The following is a 23,622-nucleotide window of genomic DNA, read 5'->3' on the forward strand; positions in this document are numbered from 1 at the left end:
TTATCATCCTGCTGCCAACTCTCTGCCGCAATTTGCGGGAAGAACATTTCAGAAATTTTAATTTCCACATCACCAACCAAAGACCTGCTTTTTTTTTTTTTTTTTTTTCTGGGTGCATCTTTCAGCAACACCAACTTAAAAGTCAGGGCCACACGAGCCTTCTTTGCCTTCAAAACTGGCACGAGGTTCCTCAATCAGAACTTGGCTGCTGGTTTTGAAGCAAAGCTTTTGCTCCCTTTTCCCAGCCGCCGGCGGTTCCCTGCTGACAGGAGCAGACACCAGCTCTGGCCAGAGAAGGAAGATGTGACTTGAGGACACTCAGGGAGCAGATTTGTCGAGTAAGAAGGTGCTATTTTTACAAAGTCACTTCACATTGTGAGACAACAAACATTTACAGGGAGGGAAAGGTGCTTAGGCAGCATTTTACAGAGCTGTGTGGGGAGGGCATCCCCTGGGCTGCAGGGAATGGTTGGCTGTGACCACAAGCTCAGCAGCAATTTCACATTGAAAGATGGACTGGAGAGAAAATAAAATTCGTTTGTGACTAAATTAAAAAAGGCAGAATTACTCTGATTAAAGAAGAATTTAACTCAGGTAAGCGCTGGGGATTGGATTTCCAGTGTGGTGCCCATCTGCAGGGTCTGTCTGAGAGCCATGGGATCAGAAGAGCTGAAATCCAGATCAGAGGTACAAATCCACACAGGAATCTGGGAACAAGCATGTGCCTAAACACCTTTCTGGATGTAAGCCTTCGTTACTAATGCTACCAAAACCATCGCACAGAGTGAGCCAAAGGTTTAAAAGAAATTCTTACTGAGTTTATTGGATTAGAAACCAGATTGAAATCTCATCATTTGATTCTAAACAGGCCATCTGGATCTTTTCTCTTTATTTTTGTTGATTTTACAGAACAATATTTCTTGAATCCACTGTGTTTCAGTAGCACTATTACTTTGAATGACCTTTTTAAAAATTAAGTTTTATAAAAATTCTTTAGCAACACAGCAATATTCAGGATTCGAAGTGATCTCTTTGTGCCCTCTGCTGAGTTTCTCCCATCACCAATCCCAGCATAAAACCAGTTGCCTTTCACTGAGTATGGCAGGGCCTTTTCCTTGGAGCCCCTTTTCCATTCCCTCAACAACTGTGCTACAAATGTTTGCAGGAATCACAAAAAGCAAAAAAGAAAGGGTTGAACTTGGTGAGGGATACGAACAAAGAGTTTCAAGCCTGAGAGCATGAGGAGCAAAACATTTAAAAATCTCATAGCGATCTGATGAACAATTAAGATCTGGGTGGATTTTGTTCCCAAGTACTCACTGAGGAAAAAAACCCAACACTTCATGTAACTTCTTTGTTTTAACATAGACAACACAAGACACCATGAACAATTAATTGAATTTTTCCTTCTGCCATGCAATTCCCTCATTGGAAACAACACCTGGAATCACATGCATGTACAATCCCTCCAGAGGAGGATGCTGTTGGGGTCTGCAGGAGCTGGTAGGAAAAAATCCCAAAGAAATACAGACATACATAGGGGTACATGTTGTCACTAATCCAAGATCATGTTCTCACTCAGCCAGAAAGTCATGCAGAGGGATGCAGAGTGTCTCAGGGAGGTGTTTGGGTGTCACTCCAGCGTGGTAAACAAGCCTCAGTTGGGCGGGGAGGGTTGGTGACATGAAGGGGAGGACAGCAGGGACAGATGGACACTCTCAGTCATGACAGAGCTCTGCTCGTGCCAGGGGAAGGAAGGGAAAGGGAACTGTGGCTTTGCAACCAGAGGCACAGACCAGGGGAAGCCACAACAGACTGATAGGGTGTGATTTAATTCTAGGTCCTCATAACCACTCCAAGTGGTGTCTATGAAAACAGATTTGATAGCAAAAAATTACCTTTCCAGGCTGACCGTGGGGTAGGTTTATAAATATTCATGGTTTTGACTTGAATCTAACAAAGGGTAGAAACTGAGCTGATTTTTCTCTGTTGCCAGTAAAAAATGAGAGTCCCTGGATGATGTTCACTGCTTTAGTGGACTTTTTTTGGTTAAGTCCAACTGCCCAGCACTCAGCAGAGAAATGTGCAAGTACTGACCTTCAAAATGAGCTGCCATCAGCCTCCTTAGGATGCCAGGGGTTTAAGCTCCTGTTTGAAATGCTCTGGTTTGGGGTTCATTCCAGTTCTCTATAGTATCAAATCAGCACTTTAAAAAAAATGTGGACTCATTACATTAGCAGTAATTTTAGATCAATAAAAAGTATCAGTTGTAAGGTCTTGTCATTGATTTTAAACTCTGCTTGAGCCATTACTTCATTTTCTTCTGAGCTAGCCAGAATGAGGCAGACTAGCACACACTCAGATCCATCTCTGCATCCAAACTCAACCAGTATCAGTGCTCATTCTTCTGAGAAGCTGTGGCCAGGAGAAAAAGGTTGTCTCCTGTTGGTAAATGAGGGGCTTTTTTTAAATCAAGAGTTTGTGCTGAGCTTGTGGCATATGAGAACAACTCATTAAAACCAGGCAGGAGTGCCAGGAGTGAGTGATGGCCTTTGTCACTATCACTGGGCTCCAGTCTGCCTGCTGGTGTGAGTAAGAGACAGAAACCAATTACTGGAGACATGAAGGAAGGGAGAATAAAACTGTGTATGCAAAATTTGCCATGACTAAAACAGAAACCAAGAGAGGGCCCGGCTCAAGCCTGGTTTGCCTCCAGCTATTCCAGAAAAAAAAACACTGCTAAAAGGTGAATTCAGCCTAGAGAACACAGTTTCTAGAAAAACAGAGAAACCTGGGCATAAGGGAAACAAATCATCAGGCAGTGATTGTGTCAGGGTGAGTAATCCCTCTCCTTTTCCTCATCCACAACCACGGTGCCAGACCTGGATGGGAGCCACTGATGCTGTGATGGCAAAGACTGGAGTTGCAGCATCCCTGCAGCCACCACACAGGCACAGAAAAGCACAAAAGGACTTTTGAGTGAAGGGACACTGGAGCCAGACTCGTGTCTGGAACCTTTGCTTCCTGCAGCATTCTGTTATAATCACCCATCTCCTCCTAATTCCCAGCCCTCTTCTCCCAAACTGCTGAGTGCTGTCAGACACCACATCAGCCACATCCTGCATCTCCTCCCAGCTGTTTGCCAGCTTGGCTGTTCTGCATTTTGGGGCAAAGCAAAGCAGCCAGGTCACAGCTCTGAGCTGGCTGATCATTCCCAACCAGCCTTTAAAGAACCTGCCCCACCCAGAGCCACAGGCCAGCCAAGGGCTCTGCAAACACCTTTCCTTCACTGCTCTGGTGCCTCCTCTTCCCACTGAGAGTGCCCTCATCTCTGAGTGTGCTGGGAAAGTCTCTTACAAAGCAGAATACGATACAGCTGATCATCTGGCTTGGTGTAGCTACATTACTGTCTAAAAATGAATGTGTTATTGCATTTATTGACTAAAGATCATTGGTTTAGTACATTAAGAAACCACAGCTTCTAAGGAGTTTCCTATTAATTTACCTACATTGAGTTTTCCATGATTGCCTCGTTGTGTGCTGTTATTTCGTTATGTGCATCCTAGATGAAGGCTTTTAGCACTCAGCATCAGCTGCAGCAAAGTGCTGGCATCTGCCCCAAGGGTTAGTGCAGTGGGGATTGGTGGCAGACACCCAAGGGCCCAGAGAAACAAGACATCTGAATTATTTTTACATCTCTTCACAGTTAACCCACGGTTTTACTAAAGCACAGAGTGTGTAACACTACACACTGAATGGAAGCTACCCCAAAGTTCAAGGCTCGTTTCTGGAGCTTTTGGACTGAAAGAACCACAGTCTGCCATCCTGCTTTTCAGACTCTCCAATAGATTAAGAAGATATTGAGGTAACACTTTGTTCCATCCTCCCTTTCCCTTGCAGAACTGAAGACGGGGGAGATGAAATGAGGACCACAGTGGGAAGGAATTCAGTAGAAAATAGAAAAAAATTACACTGGCTTTAGCAGCTAAAAATCCATGCCTAGGAAGACATGCAAGGAAGACACTGAGATCAGAGTGGCTGATTTTCCAGAAAACAGAACTAGACGTGAACAGATGAGAGGACAGATTATGAACAACACTGCTGACTTTCACCTCTGCCATAAACAACCTCAGTGTTAAGCAACTGAGAGGAGGCTTTCTCTGGGGAGGAGTCCCTGCTCACACTGCACCTCCACACATAAAGCAACCTCACCTGGCAAATGGAAACACCACAGAAGTCAGGATCACTTTTTCCAGCTAGACTATTGATGAAATCTTTGCCATTTGTCTTGAAATACTGCCTGTGCAACTGATGATCACCCAATATTTACCCACATTTTTCAAGGCTAACCTTCAAGGAAGGCCACAGCACCACCAAATATGTAGCAGGAGGCTGACTCAAAGGTTCAGGCTATTTAACCAGATGTAAAGGATTTCCTACCATGGAGAAACTGCTTTTTATGAACCCTAGATCATGCCCCATTCCTCTTTGTTACCCATTCAGAGATGGGATTTACCACTCTACTTCTGAGCACCTGGTACACGCAAACCTCAGCCATGAGCCCTACCCTCTAGACTGACAGAGAATAAAAAGAGCCAGCAGGTCAAAAAATAGCAAGAAAAGAAAAGATACAGGTTGAAACAATCAATGAAGAAAACCAGAGATACATATACTGTTAGAGCTGCAGTTTTACACTTTCAAAGCTGTAAGTTTGTTGGCTTTCTGAGGGATACAGAGACTGGTGATTTTGAGAATTCAAACGGACTCCGAAAAAAGAGCATGCAAAAATTCCGAGTTCACAAACATGCGGCATCACCCAGTGCCCTGCCACTGCTGGGCTGCCCGCTGCCTGGCTGGGGCGGCGAGCTGGGGGTCCCCTGCCAGCATGCACAGCATGCAAACTCCGGCCAGGGGGACATCAAGAAGGTGCATGTTTGCTGCTGAGGAGCAGGGGTGGGGGCAGAGACTCTTCTAGTGCAGGTGTGGAAGTGTTTATGCGCGAGGAAGATAAGATCTATGTGTCTGTGTGGCCGTGGGATGCTCGCTGGGAAATCCCTGGAAACACCTCGCAGCTGTCAGCTGGATGAAAGAGATGCAAACCCTGCTCGTACAAAGCCCTGAGCTAAAGCTGTCTGTCCCCCTGGGGGTCTAGAAACAGAACCATTCACAAGGCCAGTGCCAACGCTCAGGGGAGCCCGTGTCCCCTGCCTGGCGGGACAGGCTGAGATTAGTCCTTCTCTAGCTGCGTAGTAGAGGTGCTAGATAGGCAAGCTGTGGCTTCCAAAGGCCACCAGGCTAGGAAAGGTCAATTTGTCACGGTCAGAGAGCCAAAGGAATGGTGACTGAGCAGAGGCAGGAAGCTGGTAGTTCTCGTGCTACTGACTGGACATTGCTGCCCAGTGCAAGTCCATTTGAAGGATTCCCTGGACCCTGAGGAGGGATGGAGAGATAGGGAGGAAAGGGTCCTTTTTAAAAAAAAAAAAAAAAAAATTAAAATTTGTCATTTTGCTTTTTTTTTTATTTTTTAATTTTTCCATTATTTGGAAAAATTTTTCCATTATTTGTTCATTTCCTGGCCTCCTCCCTTGCTGAGCAGACACTGGCTTGGCTAGCCCAGCCCAAATTCCCCATCCTCATCCCTTCGCTTCGTGTGCTCTGCACAACTGGCAGCCAGGGAAGGCTCTTCCACCTTTTTTCATTTTTTTTTTTTTACTCATCTAGTACCTCTATTAAGCAGAGAAGTGATCAGAACGGGTGGTAGCAGGGTAGAGGGAGAATGAGCCGTGCAGCTTTTGATTAGTTTCGTGCGACGCATTTCCCGTGGTACCTAGAGTTTCCTGAGCAGCATCCGCATAGTGACTCTCTGCACGGTTTGCTTTTACTGGAAATGAGGGGAGAGTAAAAATTAGACCTGGAAGCAAATGCCAGACAGGAAACTTGTGATTACGGACTCTAGGTTTAAAAGACAGGTGTTTTGAGGGCCGGGTTCATGACAGGATTGTTCTGTTTGAGTGTTCGGTGAGGAAAAAGAAAGCAAGTCAAAAATCAAGAGGGTTTCTGAAATTTGTTCCACTGTGGTCAGTAAATTTAATTATTAGATATGAGGCATTCTGCTCATTGAGTTGGTGACGTCAGTTTAGCTACAATTTACTGCAGGAAGATTTTTCATCTGTATTGGAAACAAAAAATACTCTGTTCTTCCTCTCAAGGTATTTTAAAAATGTAAGTTTTTTCAAATTGTGCAAACCATGGAAAGCCAAAACTTTAACTTGTTTTGTCAAATAATATCCAAAAATCTCAAATTTCTTCTTTTTTATCCCCCCCAAAAAAACACTACTCACAAAGAGAGCTAGTTAATATGTGAATTATTCACTTTCCATATGGGAAATATCATTATATTAAGCCTGGCATTGAAAAAAACAAAAATAGATAAAAACAGGGTGTGGTGCAGTCCCTTATGGGAAGGCAGTTGAACAACTGTGTTCACACATCTGGTTTTTGTGAAGATTTTCAGACAGGCCCTACCACTTCTGGGGAGTTGCTGACTTTGAGGCGGCACCACCACAGCTCCATCCCAAACAGCTGCTCAGGCACTGCCCTGCCAGGAGATCCCCACCAGGACCAGGGTCCTCCACGCCATGGAGCAGCCCTCTACCTGTGCAAGGGGAATGACGTGGCCCCATCACCCCACCAGGCCACCAGCCACCAGCAGGAAGCTCTGGCCGAATCCGTGGGCACGTTGGAAAGGATGAAGGGCATCAAATCCCAATCTCATTTCGCACTTGAGTTGGGTAATCAGAGGAGCTCGCGGGCGCAGCATCCCATGCAAGCTGAGCCAACGCCACCCTCGGCATCCTGGGGGCTCCTCAGGTGTCCACAGTGGGATCCTGCACCCCCAGGGAGCCCCAGGTGGGGCTGCCAGGGCTGTCCTGGAGCTGGCGTGGGAGGGGGACATGGAGCATGCAGGGCCTCAGGGGTTCTCTCCTCTCAGTCTCCTCTGCAGTCCCTCCTGAAAGATGCAGTTCCTTCCCTGCAAATAATCCGCTCCCCTAAAGGAAACTGATTATTTCCAGATTACTGTCAGTCCCAGCATGAGTCTCTGACACCAGTTAAATTGGTTAGAAGGTCAAACACCAGCCCAGGCTCATGTGGCCTGTGGGGTTCCCATGACTGACCCTGCTTTCCACGGGCAGTAGAGGTTTGGGACACCTTGGACATCCTTGGCTGGATGAGCAGGGGCCCACTGAGTCAACCAAAGGCATCCTCCAGTGCGTACAGAAGCCTTAATCACACCCCTGAACAGAGATCTTGGGGTTGTGTGTATCTCAGACAGACATATACACACACTGAGAGAGAGATATACACACAGATATACACACACAGTACAAGGGACCCAGCCCAGCACTCACCCCGTACATGGCCAAGGTCCTGCTGAGCTCACTGGGGCCAAGGACAAACCACAGCTGAGGACAACCTTCCCAACAGGTTCCTCTCATTACCCACAACACTGAACTCATGCTGGACAAAGTAATCTGAGTTTTAGCTTCCCACTTCCCTGGAATCCTTCTGTTTCTTTTTCTCTGATATTAACGTGTTATTACGATAATTTGGTTTGTTAATTTTTAGCTTTTCACCCGATCGTATTTTGGAAAATGCAAGAGGAAGAAATGTGGTCGTGGATGCCTTCAGATGTTTCTCAAACCATCTGTTAAAGAGCATCTGAAGCCCACATTTCATACAGGAGCCTCCATAGCCCTGGCAACCATGTGTCTGCCTTTTTGACATAACAATCAAAGCAAAACAAACAGAAACGAGATGCCACAGCTAATTTTCAGCCTGATTAACAGAAGAGTAATCACCCCCCATTACCACTCTCATATGCTGGCTTTCTGCAGCAGGAGGGGTGAGGAAAGCCCCAGCACAGAGCAGACCCCTTCCCTGGGGATATGAGGAGAGTGGATTTGTATTTGTGGCAGCAGGGTGGGAAGTGGGATGGGTCCCAGTGTCCCGGCAGCACAGCCAGCCTGGGGAGGGACAGGGAGCAGTGCCTGGCTGGGCAGGGGCAGGGTGGACACAGCACCCAAAGTGATGGGCAACAGGAGGCTCTGAAAGCCTCTGGTTTTCAAACAGATGGAAATAAAAAGGAGGGAAGGAGCACATAGCATGTAGAAAAAGGCCAGCATCTCTTCTGCTCACAGCCTAGGCTCCACCTCTGGGGGAGGTGAGCTCCTGGCCCCCAGGCAAGGCAGCACAGAGCGTTCCCAGCACTCAGATGTGGATGCAGACAAGCTCATGGTGGAAAAACACAGCAGAAACCACAGCGAAAAGACATAACCTGTCTCTCAGATCAGCCATCCCATTTCATGCCAAGACTAAATCAAAAGCCACCCAAGAGAAATTGCAGGTGACCTCAAGCCTCTGCCACACTGACCCCATCACCTCCTCGTGTCCTCCCAGCCTGGGCAGCAGCTCTCCCAGGGCTGTGTGGGCAGAAATCAGCACAGCAGCACTGGGGTCAGAGGGCAGGACCCCAACAGCCACCATGTGCACTGGCAGAATGCTTGGGATGCTCCCTGCCCTCACAATGTTTATCCTGCACAGCATAATCCCATGTGCCATGCCAGCATCCCTTCTCTAAATTGAAGTATAATAAGGTGAAAAATAGTGAAGAAGCTCTTTCTGTTCCATTTGCTGCAGGGGGTTTGTGGTGTATCAGTTATGGAAAGAAGGATATAGGAAATCAGCCACTCCCTAGCCACCACTAGAACAGGAGGAAGATCCAGCTACCTCCAGGTGTAAAATTATTTCTTTAAGGAAATGCAGAGTGGAAGATCCTCTCCCAGCTGAAGCAGTGAAAGCGTGGAGCTGAGGTCTGCTAAGAGACAATTCATCCCCAGGAGCTTCCTGAGTGAAGCATCACCAGCAAGTGGGTGATTAACTGTCAGGTGGGCAGAGAAACAGGATGAGTTCTCTTTTCTAAGGGCAGGATGACACACTGAGCATCACCGGGAGGCTGCTGGAAATTCGAGTGGGTGGAAGATTTGGGAGGTGAATGTAAAAGACCCAGAAAATGTTACTGGGGAAAACAGGCAATTTGGGCCCCCCCAAATGCAAAATTCCTTCCTGAGGTGTGAGGCATTATCAGATGGAAGGAAAGGGACAGTGGGAACAGGTAGAATTGGGGTTGTCCTAACAGAACAGAAGAAGCTTTGGTGCTGCCATGGCAGCAGAACTGAACGAAATGGAATAAACTCCAAAGCTCTGCACAGCAGCTGCAGACCCTCAGCTTAAGCCCTCCCTGGGCTGGGGTTTAGCAACAAAACCCATCAGTGTCACAAGAGACAGATGCACCACAGGAGCAGGAAACAGCACGTGGAAATGACTCTGATGAAGGATCTATAAATAGTAAAAAATACTCTGAAAAAGGACAGGGAAGGACTATTTTTACTTCTTTCTGTGACATCAGGTTGAGAAAGTAGAAAATGATCAGGGGAAAACCTGCAAGCTCTATGAAGAAATACTGTACACAACTTCAGGTTTCAAGTAAATAAATATGAACCCTGCAAGACAGGACAGAGATTCAAAAATCAGAAATAAGGCTAGTGACTCAGAAATAAGAATATTTCTTGTGATTGCAGAGATGCTGGCTGGTGTATCTCTACAAGGGACTGTCAGACCTCAGATTTCCTTGGCTATGGAGTGGATGGGGCTGCTCATGGATTTTGTCTCATTGCACTGTAAGAAACAGAGATTCACCCTTTGATGCATCCAAAGTTGATCACTGCCTGAGGCAGGGCAGCAGAGCAGCCAGACCCTGGGATGAAATTCTGACCCTCCTGATGCCACAGGCAGGTGGCCAAGATTTCAGCCTTGGTCTGCTCCCAGAGAGCCCTTCCCAAGTATTTCTCCCTGCTTCAATAATGCTGGATGGAGGCTGCTTTCACTCAAGTTAGACTTAAGACCTCAAGCAGAAATAAATAAATAAATAAATAAATAAATAAATAAATAAATAAATAAATAAATAAATAAATAAAAATAAATAAATAAATAAATAAATCTGGATAGCTGAAACATGATCTTGGAGATTTGGGTTATTTGACAGGAAAGTAGATGGAGTGCTACAAAGGTTCTTCTTGCAAAGAAAAGCTCAAATGAATGATAGGAGAAAAAAAAAGAGGGGGGGAGAGGGAGAAGGAAGGAAGGAAAGATGAAATTTTCCACTCTTTAGTCAGCACTATATCTACCCAGATATCTTTGGTTGGCGTTTATGCCAAGGAAAAATCAGTTTCTGGCCTCTTATAAGCTAAGAGGCATGACAGAGAGGTACATCTGCAGAATGCCAGGCTCTAGCTGTACTTCTGAAAAATGTATTCATTGTTTATAAAATTTAGGCTGTAAGCTGTGTTTTGAGGAATGAGATGGAAGAGCTGAAAGCCAAGCAGATGATCTCCACTGATCATCACTTTGTGTCTCATCAGCCAAGAAAAAAAAAAAAATTCAGTTCCAGGATTATTTTTTAAAATAACTGGAAAATATAGGACAAAAAAAAAATCCCAGAATTAAATACTTCTAAGTGGATGAAGAGTGTCCTAAAAGCATCCCAAACACCAGCCCTGTTGGCTCCCTGGGAGCTGTGAAAAGCTCTACCACAAGATTTACAGCTGCCCTTGGAAGGTGCTCGCCACGACCCAGAGCGCGCTCTGCACCGTGGGCTGGAGGCGTGGAGGGAAGATGGAGCAGGGAAGGTGCTTCCTCCCCGGGGATGGGGTGCACAAGGGGTGTCTCTGCCGTGCCAGAGAGCCCTCCAGTGTCCCACGGAGCAGCAGGTCCCAGCTGTGCCCTGCAGCCAGACCAGCTCAGGGGAAGGTGCTGATGTGGCGATGGCTTCGTGCTGCCCGTGTCCCCTCTGCCCAGCACGGGTGACAGAGAACAGGCAAAGCCTCACCTGCCCCCAGCCACATGAGCCTGCCTTACACCGAGTTACTCAGCTGCCACCCCAGCAATAAAATAAAATAAAGCATAAACCAAAGCCCTGCTGAGTGTCTGCCAGCTCTGCCTGTGCTGCCACACTCTCTGCTCCCCCCAGCCTCGCTACCCTGCAGCTCCAGCCCGAGGCAGGCTGGAAGGAAGGAAGAGATGATTTAAGGTCCAGCATACATGTAGATACATTGGACTGCACAGCACAGGAAAAGCACAGTAATACCTAGGAATGCTTCCCTGGATGGTGCCACGACATGGTACACGCACACACACACAGAATCTACAGGGAATGCATGGGGATGGCGTGTTGGCAGTGATACAGACCTTGGCGATGGTTCAGGCTGCTGCTCTTTCCTTTAAACAGAAGCAATAGTACATTAGCATGGTGTCAGGTGGCAAAAGATGTTGCTGCTTCACTGTTAAAACATAACGAAACAACAATACCAAACAATACAACTAAGTGGAAGTTGTGGACAGAAGAAAGGGAAAGGAGCACTTAATTGCTGGAGTTTCTGGCCCGGACAGAAGATCACTGGAGACTCACACAACCTCAGAGAAGACACATACAACGCACAGGGTTGAAGATTTCACCCCAGCCCATCCTTGTGCCTACGCACCACTGAGACACCTGAGGGTCGTGTGATTTGTGTGAGCACAGGAGGACTTCTGTGGGCTCAGAGAGCAGCCCCCTTCCTTTGGGAATGCACTGCCCTCATGTTTCTGCACGTGGGGAAGGGTTTGAATGGCTCCCATGACCTTGGTGCATTTGCTTTTCCTCCCTGGCCATTGGGACAGAGCTCCCGTCAGATCTCCAATGCACGGATCCACACTGGTGCTGGGATTGGACATGGGTGGGATGGAGCTTGGACCCCTGCCCTGGCATCCTGACACCTCAGCTGGGCTTTATGCCTCCAGAGCCTTTGGCAGCTGCTTTACCAAAGCACTTGGCAAAGGTGACATGGAGGGAGTGGGACACCACCATCTGTGTTTGCAGTTTCATACTGAGATCTTAAACTGGACTGCACTGAAAAATCACTGAGGACAAAGTGAGCTGAATGCCTACAGAAGGGCAGCCGGGACACTGCAAGCCATGCTGAGGCCACACTGAAAAATACTCCTCACCTCCTCTGACCAGGCATTGTGGTGGTATTTCCCTCCAGCAATGAGGAAAACCTGCTCCAGCTGCTCTGATTCACAGCTCCTACTCTGGGGAATGGTGTTTAGTGGGGGCCTTGACCAGCCCTGCAGCCCCCCAGAGAGGGAGCAGACTGTTTCTCAGCAGGTACAGCTCTGCCTCCCCTAACACAGGTGCCCTATGAGTGTGATGCTGCACCAGCCCTGGCCCTGCCACTGCTCAGCAGTGACCACTGAGACCTGCACAGAGCCCGACCCCTCTCCCTCAGCTAAAGGCAGCAGCCTGGAGAGACTAATAAAAAGCTCTTTTCCCCCTGCTTCTTGCTCAGAAAAGCTTGGAAGCCCAGCCCCAGTTACTCAATATTATAGCTATAATAGCTATATATATATCTATATATAGCTATATAGCTATAGCTATATATATTATATAGTTCAAATATTCACATTTTAAAATGTTCAGGCTTACCCAGGGGTGTATTCTTTAAGGAGGCACACAGCCCAGGGCAGACCCCAGCCCACACCTCCCAGCTGGCCCCAATGCCCACTGGCATCTCTCCATCCCTCCCAGGGTCTGCACACTCCCCATTCACCAACAGGGCAGCCCTGAACACTCAAAAGCCCCAAGAATTACTAAAAACCCCAAGTATTACCAAAAACCCCAAGAATTACCCCTCCCAAGCAGAGGGTGAAGGTGCAGGACTCCCACCCTTCCGGGGAACTCATGTAAACCTTGCCACAGCCAATTTAGCAAAAATGTCTCACTGCTGCAACCTTGGCTGCTGTCACTGGAGGGAACAGAAGGAATTAACACATCCTGGGCCTGAGTGTCCTCTGAGTGTGTGAGGAGCAGAAAGGTCAGAGGAAAACTGGGATCACAACCTCCATCAGCCCCTTTGAGAATATGACTTTGAGTTGTCAGTCAAGCACTGTGACATTTCCCCAGAGCCAAGTTAGGCTGAAAGAATTCATGTAGAGCACGGGAGACGGGCAGGGAGGTCACTGAGTGACCCATGTGGGACCAGCTGTCAAACCTCTTTCATCTTCAAGGATGTCCATATGCAAAAGGCAGGAAGGAAAAGAGAAAAAAGGGAGAAAAAGAAAAATACTGCAAAGTGTGTGTGTTCCAAACTCTCTTAACTCTGCTGCTAACCTGAATGTCAGTCCTGACTTGCTCTTCAGGTTCCTCAGGAGCTCCAGCTGGTTCAGAGGAGGGATGAGTCTAGAGGGAGAAAACAAAGAGCATTAATACCCAGACAGAGCTGATTCCAGAGCCTCCTGTCTGGGCAACTTCCCCTGCTGCCCCATCCTTTCAACCAGAACCAGCCTTGTGCCACCAACTGCAGCTGGGGGACAGCTCAGGAAGGATGGAGAGGGGTTTGGCTGTACTTCCAACAGTGTCCTAAGGCAGAGCAGTGGGGTAAGAGAGAGAAAGTGACAGCAAGAGAGAGAGAGAAACTTGTCTGCACCACTGGATTTTGAACCTCCCCAAAACCAAGCAGCTGCCAGGGCTCCTGGGCAGCCCCGGTGCTGTTCTGGCAGAGCTGCAGTCTGGCAGGTTGGCATTGCTGAATGGAGAGAAACTCCAGCTTTGGGGTAAAATAGGAAAACTCAACCCTGCTGCTCTTGGGAATGTGGGAAGGCAGAGAAAACAAGGACCTGGGAGCATCCCAGGAGAAACAGCAGTGTGCTCCAGGGTCAAATTTAACCAAGTCCCTACTCTCCATGTCAGGTTTTACCCCAAAATGAGACAAAAAACTTGTGTCACTGCCTTCCAGAAACCACAGGGCTTCCTTCCCTTCTCAGTAAAAAAAAACAAAACAAAACAAAACAAAAAAAGAATCTGACAATGGGAATCCTGGTAAGAATTTTGAAATCCAGTGAACAAACAACCTGTGGCCTATCCTGCTTTTGTGCCTAAAAGCCATGGAATTAGCTCCACATCCATCTTTGGGTTCTTTCCTGAGACCCTGAGCTTGCTCCATAAATATTGATATTCATTTAATATTGATATTCCCAGCCAGGTTTTCAATCAAGAGAAACATAGGCTGGAGGTGTCAGGGGGAGACTGTAAGAAATGAGGCTTCTAATAAAATAAAAGGAGAGATATTCATGCCCACATTTTTTCAGCCATGACGAGACCAATAGTTTCACACTTAAACTAAAAAAAAAATCTCAACTGGAAAAGCCTCATCTCTGCAGGCACAAAACTTATCCTCAAAACTACAGTGGCTCAGCAGAGATTTTGTGTTCACAAGACTGAGGCAATCAGAAAATCTTCCAATTCTAAGTATGGAGAAAAGAATAAAAATAGGCCTGAAAAATTTTGGCTCGGCTCCCCAGTCGCTTCCATCCAGAGAAAAGCACATCCTGATCTGCTGAATTAATGATCCTCTTCATTCCAGCCATCAGGAAGAAGCTGACCTTGATGCAGTGGAGCTGTGCATGAGTGCTGGGCTGTCACCTCCCTTCAAACACTCTGTAGGGTTTGGAGATGCACTCTGGGCTGGGAGAGGTGGTGCATGAAACCCAGCACAGGGTGTACTCAGCAGGTAATGGAGGGTGCACAGCTCTTCTGTGCTGAGTGAACTCCTCAGGGAGGGCCAGACCCACAGAACACAGGACAATTGCCCCACTTCCTCCAACTGGGATTGCAAATCCAGGGCTCTCACTGGTGCAAGTCTCAGCTGAGGAGTTCATTAGTTCAAAAGACTGGAGGATTCAGGATTCCAAAAGGAACTATTTCTTTTGTATCAGCCCATGGCCTGCAGTGAGCTGAAGGTGGCCACCTCTTGGGCCACCACAGATGCTCCCATGAGGAAGCACAGACACACAACAAACACAGAAATTCACCTTTTCTGTGGTTGGTTCACGGGCCTGGGACACATGAGATGGAAATAACTGGTATTTTACTGAAATAATGATTATTAAAAATGGGTGAAAAACTTACACATATACTTGACCTGAAATTTAATCTCAACTAAGTGCTCAGCCTAACCTGTCAGTGCAAGAGCAGCTTGGGGAACAGCTCCTGCACCACACCACTGCTCCAGAACCTTAAAAAACAAAAAAGGCAGAGCTCTGCACAGCTCTTGAACTGAGCTGTGCTGTGGAATGCTGCTGTGGCCCAGGGGACACAGGTGCCACCGTGCCAGGTGCAGAAGGAAGCCCTGGCTGGGTTTTCTCTCTGTGTTTTCTCTCTCTCCTCTGGCGTGGGTGTCACTGGTTAGCAAGGGAAGCGCGCTCCGTTAGGGGATCTGCACACCACGGGACACACACAGCTCATGCCACCCACACCACAACACCTGGGAGCTGTGCAGGGCCCCCCAGCTGCCCCCAGCTCCCCTCCCAGCCCAGCACAGAGAGAGGCCACGCCAGCTGGGGGTGCCAGCTCCCATATCCACAGGAAAGGCGGATCCGCCACTCCTGGGAGCACAGAGAACTTTCCAAGCACCAGGGGACAGGAGGGAGGTCATGCCTCGGGCCAGGACACCACCAGAAGCCCACAGCACGAGGAGGGCAGCAGCACAGGACACGGTGGGAGCCACACAGACACACCACGGCACGCACACACACGCCACGATGATTTTTTGGAACAGTCCCAGGATGAACAGTTAAGGAGACCATGACAAGGAGATGGGTGCTGGAATGGGATGGGAACCTCAATGAGCCTATGAGCAGCCAATTTTTTGCCCTAACCATGACTTTATGTCTCCAGTTGAAGCTATTTTTCATGACTGAGAACATTTATGAAGCTTATAAAATACTTCATTACGACAAATGGAAAAGAAGTGGCACATTCTTATTCCTCTCCCAGTAGTAGAAAAATGTCTGATTCTCAAAATAGGCTGTTGTTCAGCACAACAGGAAAATATATTCTTGATATTATACTTGCAGTTCATTGATGCAATTTGCTATAAATTAAGCACACAGAGCAGTAAGTGTGATTTACTAAGGCTGTAAAACTTGCATCTGTGAAAACTGGAACTGGGTTTCAAAATCAGGCACTAAATCACACCAGCTCTAGTGGCATTACTGCATCTAGTGAGGAATTAAACTGCTCTAAGAACAGAGCTTGGCCTGCAGTCTTGAAATGCAAGTCATTTATTCCCCATCTTAAAATATTAACTACACCTTCAGATACCCATCTCATATAAAATATGCCTGTGATTTGCAATTCTACTCCTTTCTGCAGAACCTGAGATAATATTATTTATCATAAATCTTACACAGCCATATCCAGGGCTTAGCATTTCGATTGATCCCAAAAGGTTAAGTCCCAGATTGAATAACTGTGGCTAATAACTGCTTAGCTCCAGGTGGGTCTTGGAACTAAAAACTGAAATGGAAAAGTCCTGCTGAGATGAAGCATTCTTCCACCAAAAAATCAGACTGGATTACTCAAAGAAATGAATGATCATATCAGTTTAGCATCCCAGATCTTTCTCTCCTCCAGGTTTTACCCTCAAAGCAGGCACAGCTGCTGTGGAGGCTTTATTCTCTGCTACCACTGATGTGCCAGCACAGCAGCAAACTCAAAGCCAGCATTACCAGGTGGGCACAACTCCTGCAGCTCAGAGCCAGATAAATGACACAGTGAAGGATGGGAGGAGAGGGCTGGAGAGAGGGAACACACAGGAGTGACGGCAGAGAGAAATGGAAGATGAATGGGGATTTTTCTTGTTAAGCACTGCATGGATCAGGGGAGGTTGGAAAGACCATCAAGAAATCATCCTTAACAAAGCAAGCTTATCAAGCACGCTCCCATTCTCCCTCCTTACATCATCATTTTGGCAGTTTCCCAACACTGTGTGTACCAATAGCTAAAATGTAGATGGAGGTGCAGGGGGTTAGTCTGTAGCAGCAGGAGGGCGCGTCTGCTTTGGGCTTTCACTCATTCCTTGGAAAAAACTCATCTTCACAGGTTTTTTCTGGGTTTTTGTTTGTTTGTTTGTTTGTTGTTTTGTTCTTTTTTTTTTTTTTTTTTTTTTAACTCAAAGCTTTGCATGTTACAGTCCCAAATGAAGAACAAGGAGTGACATGACACACACTTTCAGAGTCACATGCACTTCATACCTGGAGGCACCATAGGTTTGCGTTTGCGTGCTTTTCAAGTGTTTTCACCAAAGAAAACCAAAGGGGTGAGAGAAAGAAAAACAGGGGGGGAAGGTGGGGTGGAGGAGAGGGGGGAAGAAACAGAATAAAGAAAATTAGCATATGAACGAAGTGTGTCCCCGGGAGCAGACGCTGTGGGCAGGCTCACAGGTGAGCACAGGAGCTGAGCTCCTGCTGTGGCTGGCCCAGGAGCCAGGGCACGCCCGTGCCACCCTCGGGGACAGGCAGCTGGCACCTGGCTGGAGAGCAAACGGGCACCACGGGGCAGGGAAAGTGTGGGGGCCTCCCAGAGACCTCCCATGGGACACCCACAGCCCTCAGCCCCACCAGCTCCCTGGGCTGGGCTGCTGAACGGGCAGGATGTGCTCATGGGTTTGGGATTTTAGTGAATATATATTCACTATTCAATATATGACAGCAGTTCAAATCAAGGCCCTGCTCTCATGAGTGACAGTAAGAGCAGTTTTTTTTCCAATAAATCCAGCGGCTGATGCAGAACAGGTTATTTATGATGTCTGGGTGCACCAAGCCGAATTGTGCATCACACCTGCACACACAGAAGCCTTGTGCATATTTCAGAATTTGGTTCTGCCACATTTTGGATTTAAAGGCGAAATCTGGGATTCTCTCAGAGGCCACCATATTTTCCCCCAACCAAATCAGAGTAGCTCTACTGCAGTGATTGGAGTGATGCTCTGGAGCCATGAGAGCTCCTCCAAGGCATGTGTAAACATTTTCTCATATCAAGCAGCCAAGCCTTTCCAGAGATGCCTTGGGAAGAGAGATGAGCTAAAGGCACAAGCTCCTGCTATGAGGAACAAGCAGCTCAGTGCTGAGCAGAAAGGATGCTGAGGCAGTGGTGACTGCAGATCATCCCCAGCACCAGAGAGGGGGATTTTGTGCTCCTCTAGCCCACTTCCAAACCACACTGTGCATTGCAGCCACATGCCAGCAGCCTGGCCTCAGGGGGCTGCTGGGCTGGGTGTGCTGCTGTGGCTGCAGTGCCTGCCAGCTGGCTTGGGGAAGTGGGGAGGCAAGGAGAGATGGTCAGTGTGAGTGATGCAAGCTGCAGCCAGAACATACAGTTACTCCCCTTTAAAAACAAAAACAAAAAAAAATCCACTTAATGTATTTGACAGCATTCAAAATATAGTTAAAGGGGTTCACTGCTTTTTTGGTAAAAAAAGCAATTTCTGAGGGCTGAATTCATTGGTGCACCCATGGCTCACTTGTCCAGGTGATGTTCACTTGATCTGAGCACAAACAGGAGCTGGGATTTAAGGGAGAAGCTGAGAGTTCCATTTCTGAGGAAGCCCAGGGTGACACTGCTGTGTGGGGCTGAGCAGCAGCAAAACTGCTACAGCCCTTCTACAAATCTGTCCTGGCTTTTTACTCAAGCAGGCTCTTCAAACTACCTTTTTTTTTTTTCTCTTTCTCCTCCCCAGAGTTTCTGTTTAGCCTTTTCTGGAGATCTTTAGCTCAGATTTCTTTCTGCATATTAGCTCAGTGGAAATACAGGTTTTAACAAGGGGGTTGTGTAACAGGTAATCAAAAGGGTGTCACTGCATGGCTGGCTGCATGGTAAGTTCAGTATTTCAAAGAGCAGTAAAATCTGGCAAAGTCCACTGAAAAGAAGCTCTGAGTGCCTGCATTTTGCAGTGGATTTTGGGCCAAGCTCCATCCTCATCCTCTCCAGTACCTGATCCCAGGCAGTGCTGCAAAGGTACAGCCAGAAGGTCAGGTACTGGGAGGGAGGGTTTCAATGGGTGGGTTCAGTGCTATTGGAAAACAGCTTTGTTCTGTTCTGTTGGGTTCTTGCTGTTGTGTTGGGTTTTTTAGACAAAGTCTTCAAGTAATTTCATAAATTTCTAGGGAAAAAGCAACCAATCAGACACACACCGGGAATGAATCCAATGAGAACTTACTGACCACAACAATGGGACTTCCAACAGGTTTCTATGATGGGTTAAGAGGCTGGCTGCTGTGTTTGAAATACAGGCTAAAGCTTACCCAGGAACTACATCCAGCCTGTCTGCCTGAGGGCTAGAAGGCACCAGTAACATGGGAAAACAGCAGGGGATTATTCCTGCAGTGGCACAGCCCAGTGCTGGGCCACAGCCCTGTGTGGGAGCAGGGAAATGGGGCACAGGGAGCCCCATCACACCCAACAAAACCCCACAGAGCTACAGGATACCTAACAAACATATCCAACCCTTCTACAAACCCAGAGTCATGGATAGCCTCTCAAAATACACCAGGAAGGGGCACATGGCCCTGCCCAGGATACAGGGAGGTGTGGGGTGCAAATGAATAGAACATTGTGCATTTTAGCTTCTGAGGAAGCCACCAGCCCAGAGGGGACATGAAGGACACGGTGCTTCCCCATGTCCTGGTGGGCTGGGGGGCATGGCAGGGGACTCTGCCCACAGCTCCATGAAGCTCCAAATCCCAGGAGGATGTGAATTTCCACAGCACTGCTCTAACCTGTGTGGTTTCACCTTAAAAACCTGCCTGGTTTTACTGCAGGTAGAGCAAGGCAGGTGGGTGCTGCTCAAACACTCTGGGGTTCAGCAGCCTCATCCATCATGGTTCCAACATCATTCCCTGCTTGTGTCAACACCCTGGGATGGATAAATGAGATATAAAAAATGCTCCCTGAATCCCGAGTTTGTTTTCCTCCTCTTAGAGATAAAAAAGGAAAAGAAAGGAAAGGAGTACCCAGGGAAAATGCACCTGGGAGAGTGCCAGGCTGGGCAAGGGTGGGAGAGAAGTTTGCTGAAAGGCAGAAGGATCATTAGAGACCAGTTGGACCAGCTAGGAGAGCCTGAGAGGGCACGAGGAGCTGCAGGTAGGGTGAGGGTGGTGTTTACCTATGATCCAGGGCAGCTTGGAGGGAAGTCTTCACACCTGGGCACGGCAACTGTCACAACACAATGCAACTACCAGCAGGCGTGGAGCAATAAAGGTGAAAAGAAAAGAATGTACACACACAAAGACATGGGAAGAAAAAAACAAAACACAAAGCAACAGGAAAATTAAAATCAAGTCAAAAAGAAAAACAATGAAAAAATACAAAGCAAAAAAAAAAAAAAAACTCCAAAAGAAAAAGCATATACCAGCCCTTAGGAGCTCGAAATCAACTTTTTAACAACAAAAAAAAAAGTAAATAAATAAGCAAAATTATATATCCAAATAACTCTGGAGACAGTGGCATCACGAGGAAGGCAATGGAGGAGGAAGCTGGAGGAGGAGGTACCTGTACATGGGGACGGTGACGGTGCGCTCGTAGTACTGCCAGGTGGAGTGCAGGTCTGTCCGGGACAGGTTGGTGGCATAAAATCTCCAGGCAGCCTGTGCAGGAGAAAACCCAGTGGGATTATGCACCCAGGCATGGCCAGAAGCACCCCTGGGTTTATAAACCCAAACCAGCACCAAGTGCTTTGGGATGGATCCAGCATTCTCCTTCTCCTAAGTGACGAACTTGGGGTGGTACTATGATACTCCTGACCAGGTGAGCCCAGTAAAAATGCTGTGGGTCCCAAGCATTCACTGCCTGGCTGAGGTCAGGATGGGTGTTGTTGCCCATTAAGAAGTGAAAAATGTGGAGAGAGAGGAGCAAGGGGAATGTAAAATGACTAATTTCAATTTTCCAAGACGTACACCAAGGCAAGCCTTCTGCACAGACATCTGTTCTCGTGAAGAGAATGCTCCCAACTGTACCATTATATCAGGATAAATATTCTCTTTGGGGAGAAAAAAAGGGTGAAAACAGACTGTCCTAATGCATTTGTCTTGCTGAGCTGGCTGCTTGCTGAATTCTATCCCTTTTCTCTCTAGATTCCCAACCACATATGCTGTTTTCCCATGCTTGATTTCCTGGCATTTATTCCCAGACAAAACCAGTCACCAGCTTCTGTCTCACACCTTCCATGGCCCCATTTGTCTCCTCCCCAACTTCTAAAAGTCTGTGAAGCCCCTAAAACCAGGGTGATGTAACCACAAGGCTCCTTGGACGTGACCCTCACCTGGATCAGGCCCGCTGCTGGGTTTCGCCTCTTCTCAAAGTGTTTTTGTCGATGCTGCTCTTGCACCTTCAGAGCAAACCCTGAACCCAAGATGCCCTGGGGAAGAGAAAAACAGTTTGCTGCTAGCAGGGGTTTAGTTAAGCTTCCACTTTAAAATTGTGGCCAGCTTTCCCTTCAGAGGTTTTTTCCCCGGCTCATTTTTTGATTCAAACGTGGAGAAGGAAGGAGCCTCCATCCCAGCAGCTGTGGCAGACACTCTCCAAGGGGCAGCAGACTTTGCTGGCACTCATTGGAATTGCAAATTTTCCCAAACTACCTCCAGTCAACTGATAAAATACAAAAGAACCCCATCACGCTGGCAGTCAGCAGATTATCCCCACAGGAATCCAGATCCTGCAACACATTGAAATGCACTGCCAAAGGGACAGGGGGAATTTGCTGAAATGGTGTAATTGCAGAATAACAGACTGGTTTGGGCTCAAAGGGACCTTAAAACTCACCCCACTCCAACCCCCTGCCATGGGCAGAGACATCTTCCACTAGATCAGGTTGCTCCAAGCCCAGTCCAGCCTGGCCTTGATGGGGCAGCCACAGCTTCTCTGGGCAACCTGTGCCAGTGTCTTACCACTCACAGGAAAGCATTTCTTCCTAATATCCAATCTAAATCTACCCTCTTTCATCTTAAAGTATCATTAACTACCCCAAGGAACAGCCTTCTGGAGAGAAAAATGCTTTTAATTGCTTCCATAAATATTTGTGCAGAGCCAAACTGAAAGTTCCCATCCCGCTTGCCCATGCACACGATGCCCAAGTTGTGCATATTCAAACGGGCTCTCCCTTTTTCTCCCTCACTTTTTGATTCACAAGCCACAGAGCATCACAGTCAGGAGGTCTCTGAGTGCATCACATTGAAGGTGTTGGAGTGCCACCAGCCCCAGGGGCTGGGGACAAGGCCCAGGTGAGCTCAGCCCCCCACTTACAGCAGGGAGGGCGAAGAAGGAGACGCCGATGAGCGTGAAGGTCGCCGCCAGCAGCCGCCCGTTCCAGGTCTGTGGGTACTTGTCCCCATAGCCAATGGTGGTGAGAGTGATCTGCAGGGAGGAGATCAGTGCCCAGCCCCTGGTCAGACAGCCTTAACACTGAAACAACGCAGCCAAAACTCACACAAGAGCCGAGTGGCACACGGAGGAGCCGGGAGGCAGCGCAGGGACCTGGGGGACCAGCAGGGACGGGCAGCTCCACGGGATGCAGACACCCCAGCACCAGCCCTGCTCATGTGCGGGTTTCACACCAGTTGGGAGCGTTTTGGTGCCTTTTGCTGTCACAGAGAGAGCTGCCATCTGGTGCAGAGGCTGGTGGAGCTGGGAGCCTCCCCCAGGAGGGGCTGTGCCTAAGGCAGGGGAAGCAAACCGGCACCGCTCCCCCAAACTCCCTTTCAGCAGCTCAGGAAAGCTGTTTGCATGCACAGAGACCTGCTGCTGTTTATTCCCAATCTTTCCAGCAGTGCCCATCAGCTGGGAAGGTCTCCACTCCCCTATTTAAAAACAGCCTGTAAGGCAGAGAGGGTGAATTATGGCTCCTTCACAGCATCTCATTTAGGGTTGGGTTTTGTGTTATTGCAATGCACCAAGAGAGAGCTGGAAAGCTGCTGTCTGTATTTTGGGGAAGGACCTGGGAGATTTGCTGGAGACAGAGTCTCCTGAATTTCCAACTGCAAACTGCACTTTTTCCTACTTCAGTCCATGGACATCACTAGTGGGAAATGCTGGCTATTCCCCCAAGGCTTCCAAGAGGATTTGGAGAGCCTGGGATTGGCAGGGCAAGGCAGAGAGGGATGGTCTGATTAGAAGCACCTTTGAGACTTCTGATCCCAAAGGCTGTCCCTGTCACACAGCCTCCATGGACAGAGCTGGCCCCAGGGATGGGAGCTGAAACCATGCTGATGTGGCACTGGAAACATGCATTCCATTTAGAATAAAAAATCATTTCAACACAAATGGAAGTAGGATCCCAAAGCACTTTTTAATTGGGCCCGCTAAAAGCCTTATCAATTAGTTGCTATTTTGACCAAGTGGTTAAAAAATGCATCAATGTGCTAATCCTTACTGAAACACGGAGCCAGAGCAAGGCTCTCTCTATAATCACTGCAAAGCTGGTTTACAATATTTTTGTAATTCTATAGACAACAACAAGTGTTGGATACACTAAGATTAACCAAGGGACGAGCTTCTGAATCTGAAATTTGATTTATCCTATCTCTCAATGTCTGCCCATATTGGATCTGTGAGCTGGATGGACTCTGACAAAAACTGTTTATTTTATTGAACCTCAATTTTTTTTCTGAACTTCTCAGTGGCAAAACAGTCTCAGA

At 47.7% G+C, this 23,622-nt stretch overlaps 1 protein-coding gene across 7 annotated transcripts in view; it reads right to left on the reverse strand.

The window, feature by feature from the left end:
* The window catches only part of KCNQ2 (potassium voltage-gated channel subfamily Q member 2), a 66,419-nt gene that overhangs the window by 13,600 nt on the left and 29,197 nt on the right, over positions 1-23,622 (reverse strand). For 3 of the 7 annotated variants that reach the window (XM_056507426.1, XM_056507428.1, XM_056507424.1), the window contains exons 6-11: positions 22,232-22,342; positions 21,252-21,347; positions 20,483-20,577; positions 17,188-17,217; positions 13,265-13,333; positions 11,305-11,334 (exon numbers count right to left, since the gene is read on the reverse strand). In XM_056507426.1, the coding sequence (XP_056363401.1) occupies positions 11,305-11,334; positions 13,265-13,333; positions 17,188-17,217; positions 20,483-20,577; positions 21,252-21,347; positions 22,232-22,342 (431 nt within the window). Of the gene's footprint in view, positions 1-5,827; positions 5,882-11,304; positions 11,335-13,264; positions 13,334-17,187; positions 17,218-20,127; positions 20,166-20,342; positions 20,348-20,467; positions 20,578-21,251; positions 21,348-22,231; positions 22,343-23,622 lie in introns of those variants that run through there. The other 4 variants (XM_056507425.1, XM_056507423.1, XM_056507427.1 and 1 more) reach the window with 3 other exon arrangements.

This window comes from Oenanthe melanoleuca, chromosome 20 (genome assembly GCF_029582105.1).
Source record: "Oenanthe melanoleuca isolate GR-GAL-2019-014 chromosome 20, OMel1.0, whole genome shotgun sequence".
Classification (NCBI taxonomy): domain Eukaryota; kingdom Metazoa; phylum Chordata; class Aves; order Passeriformes; family Muscicapidae; genus Oenanthe; species Oenanthe melanoleuca.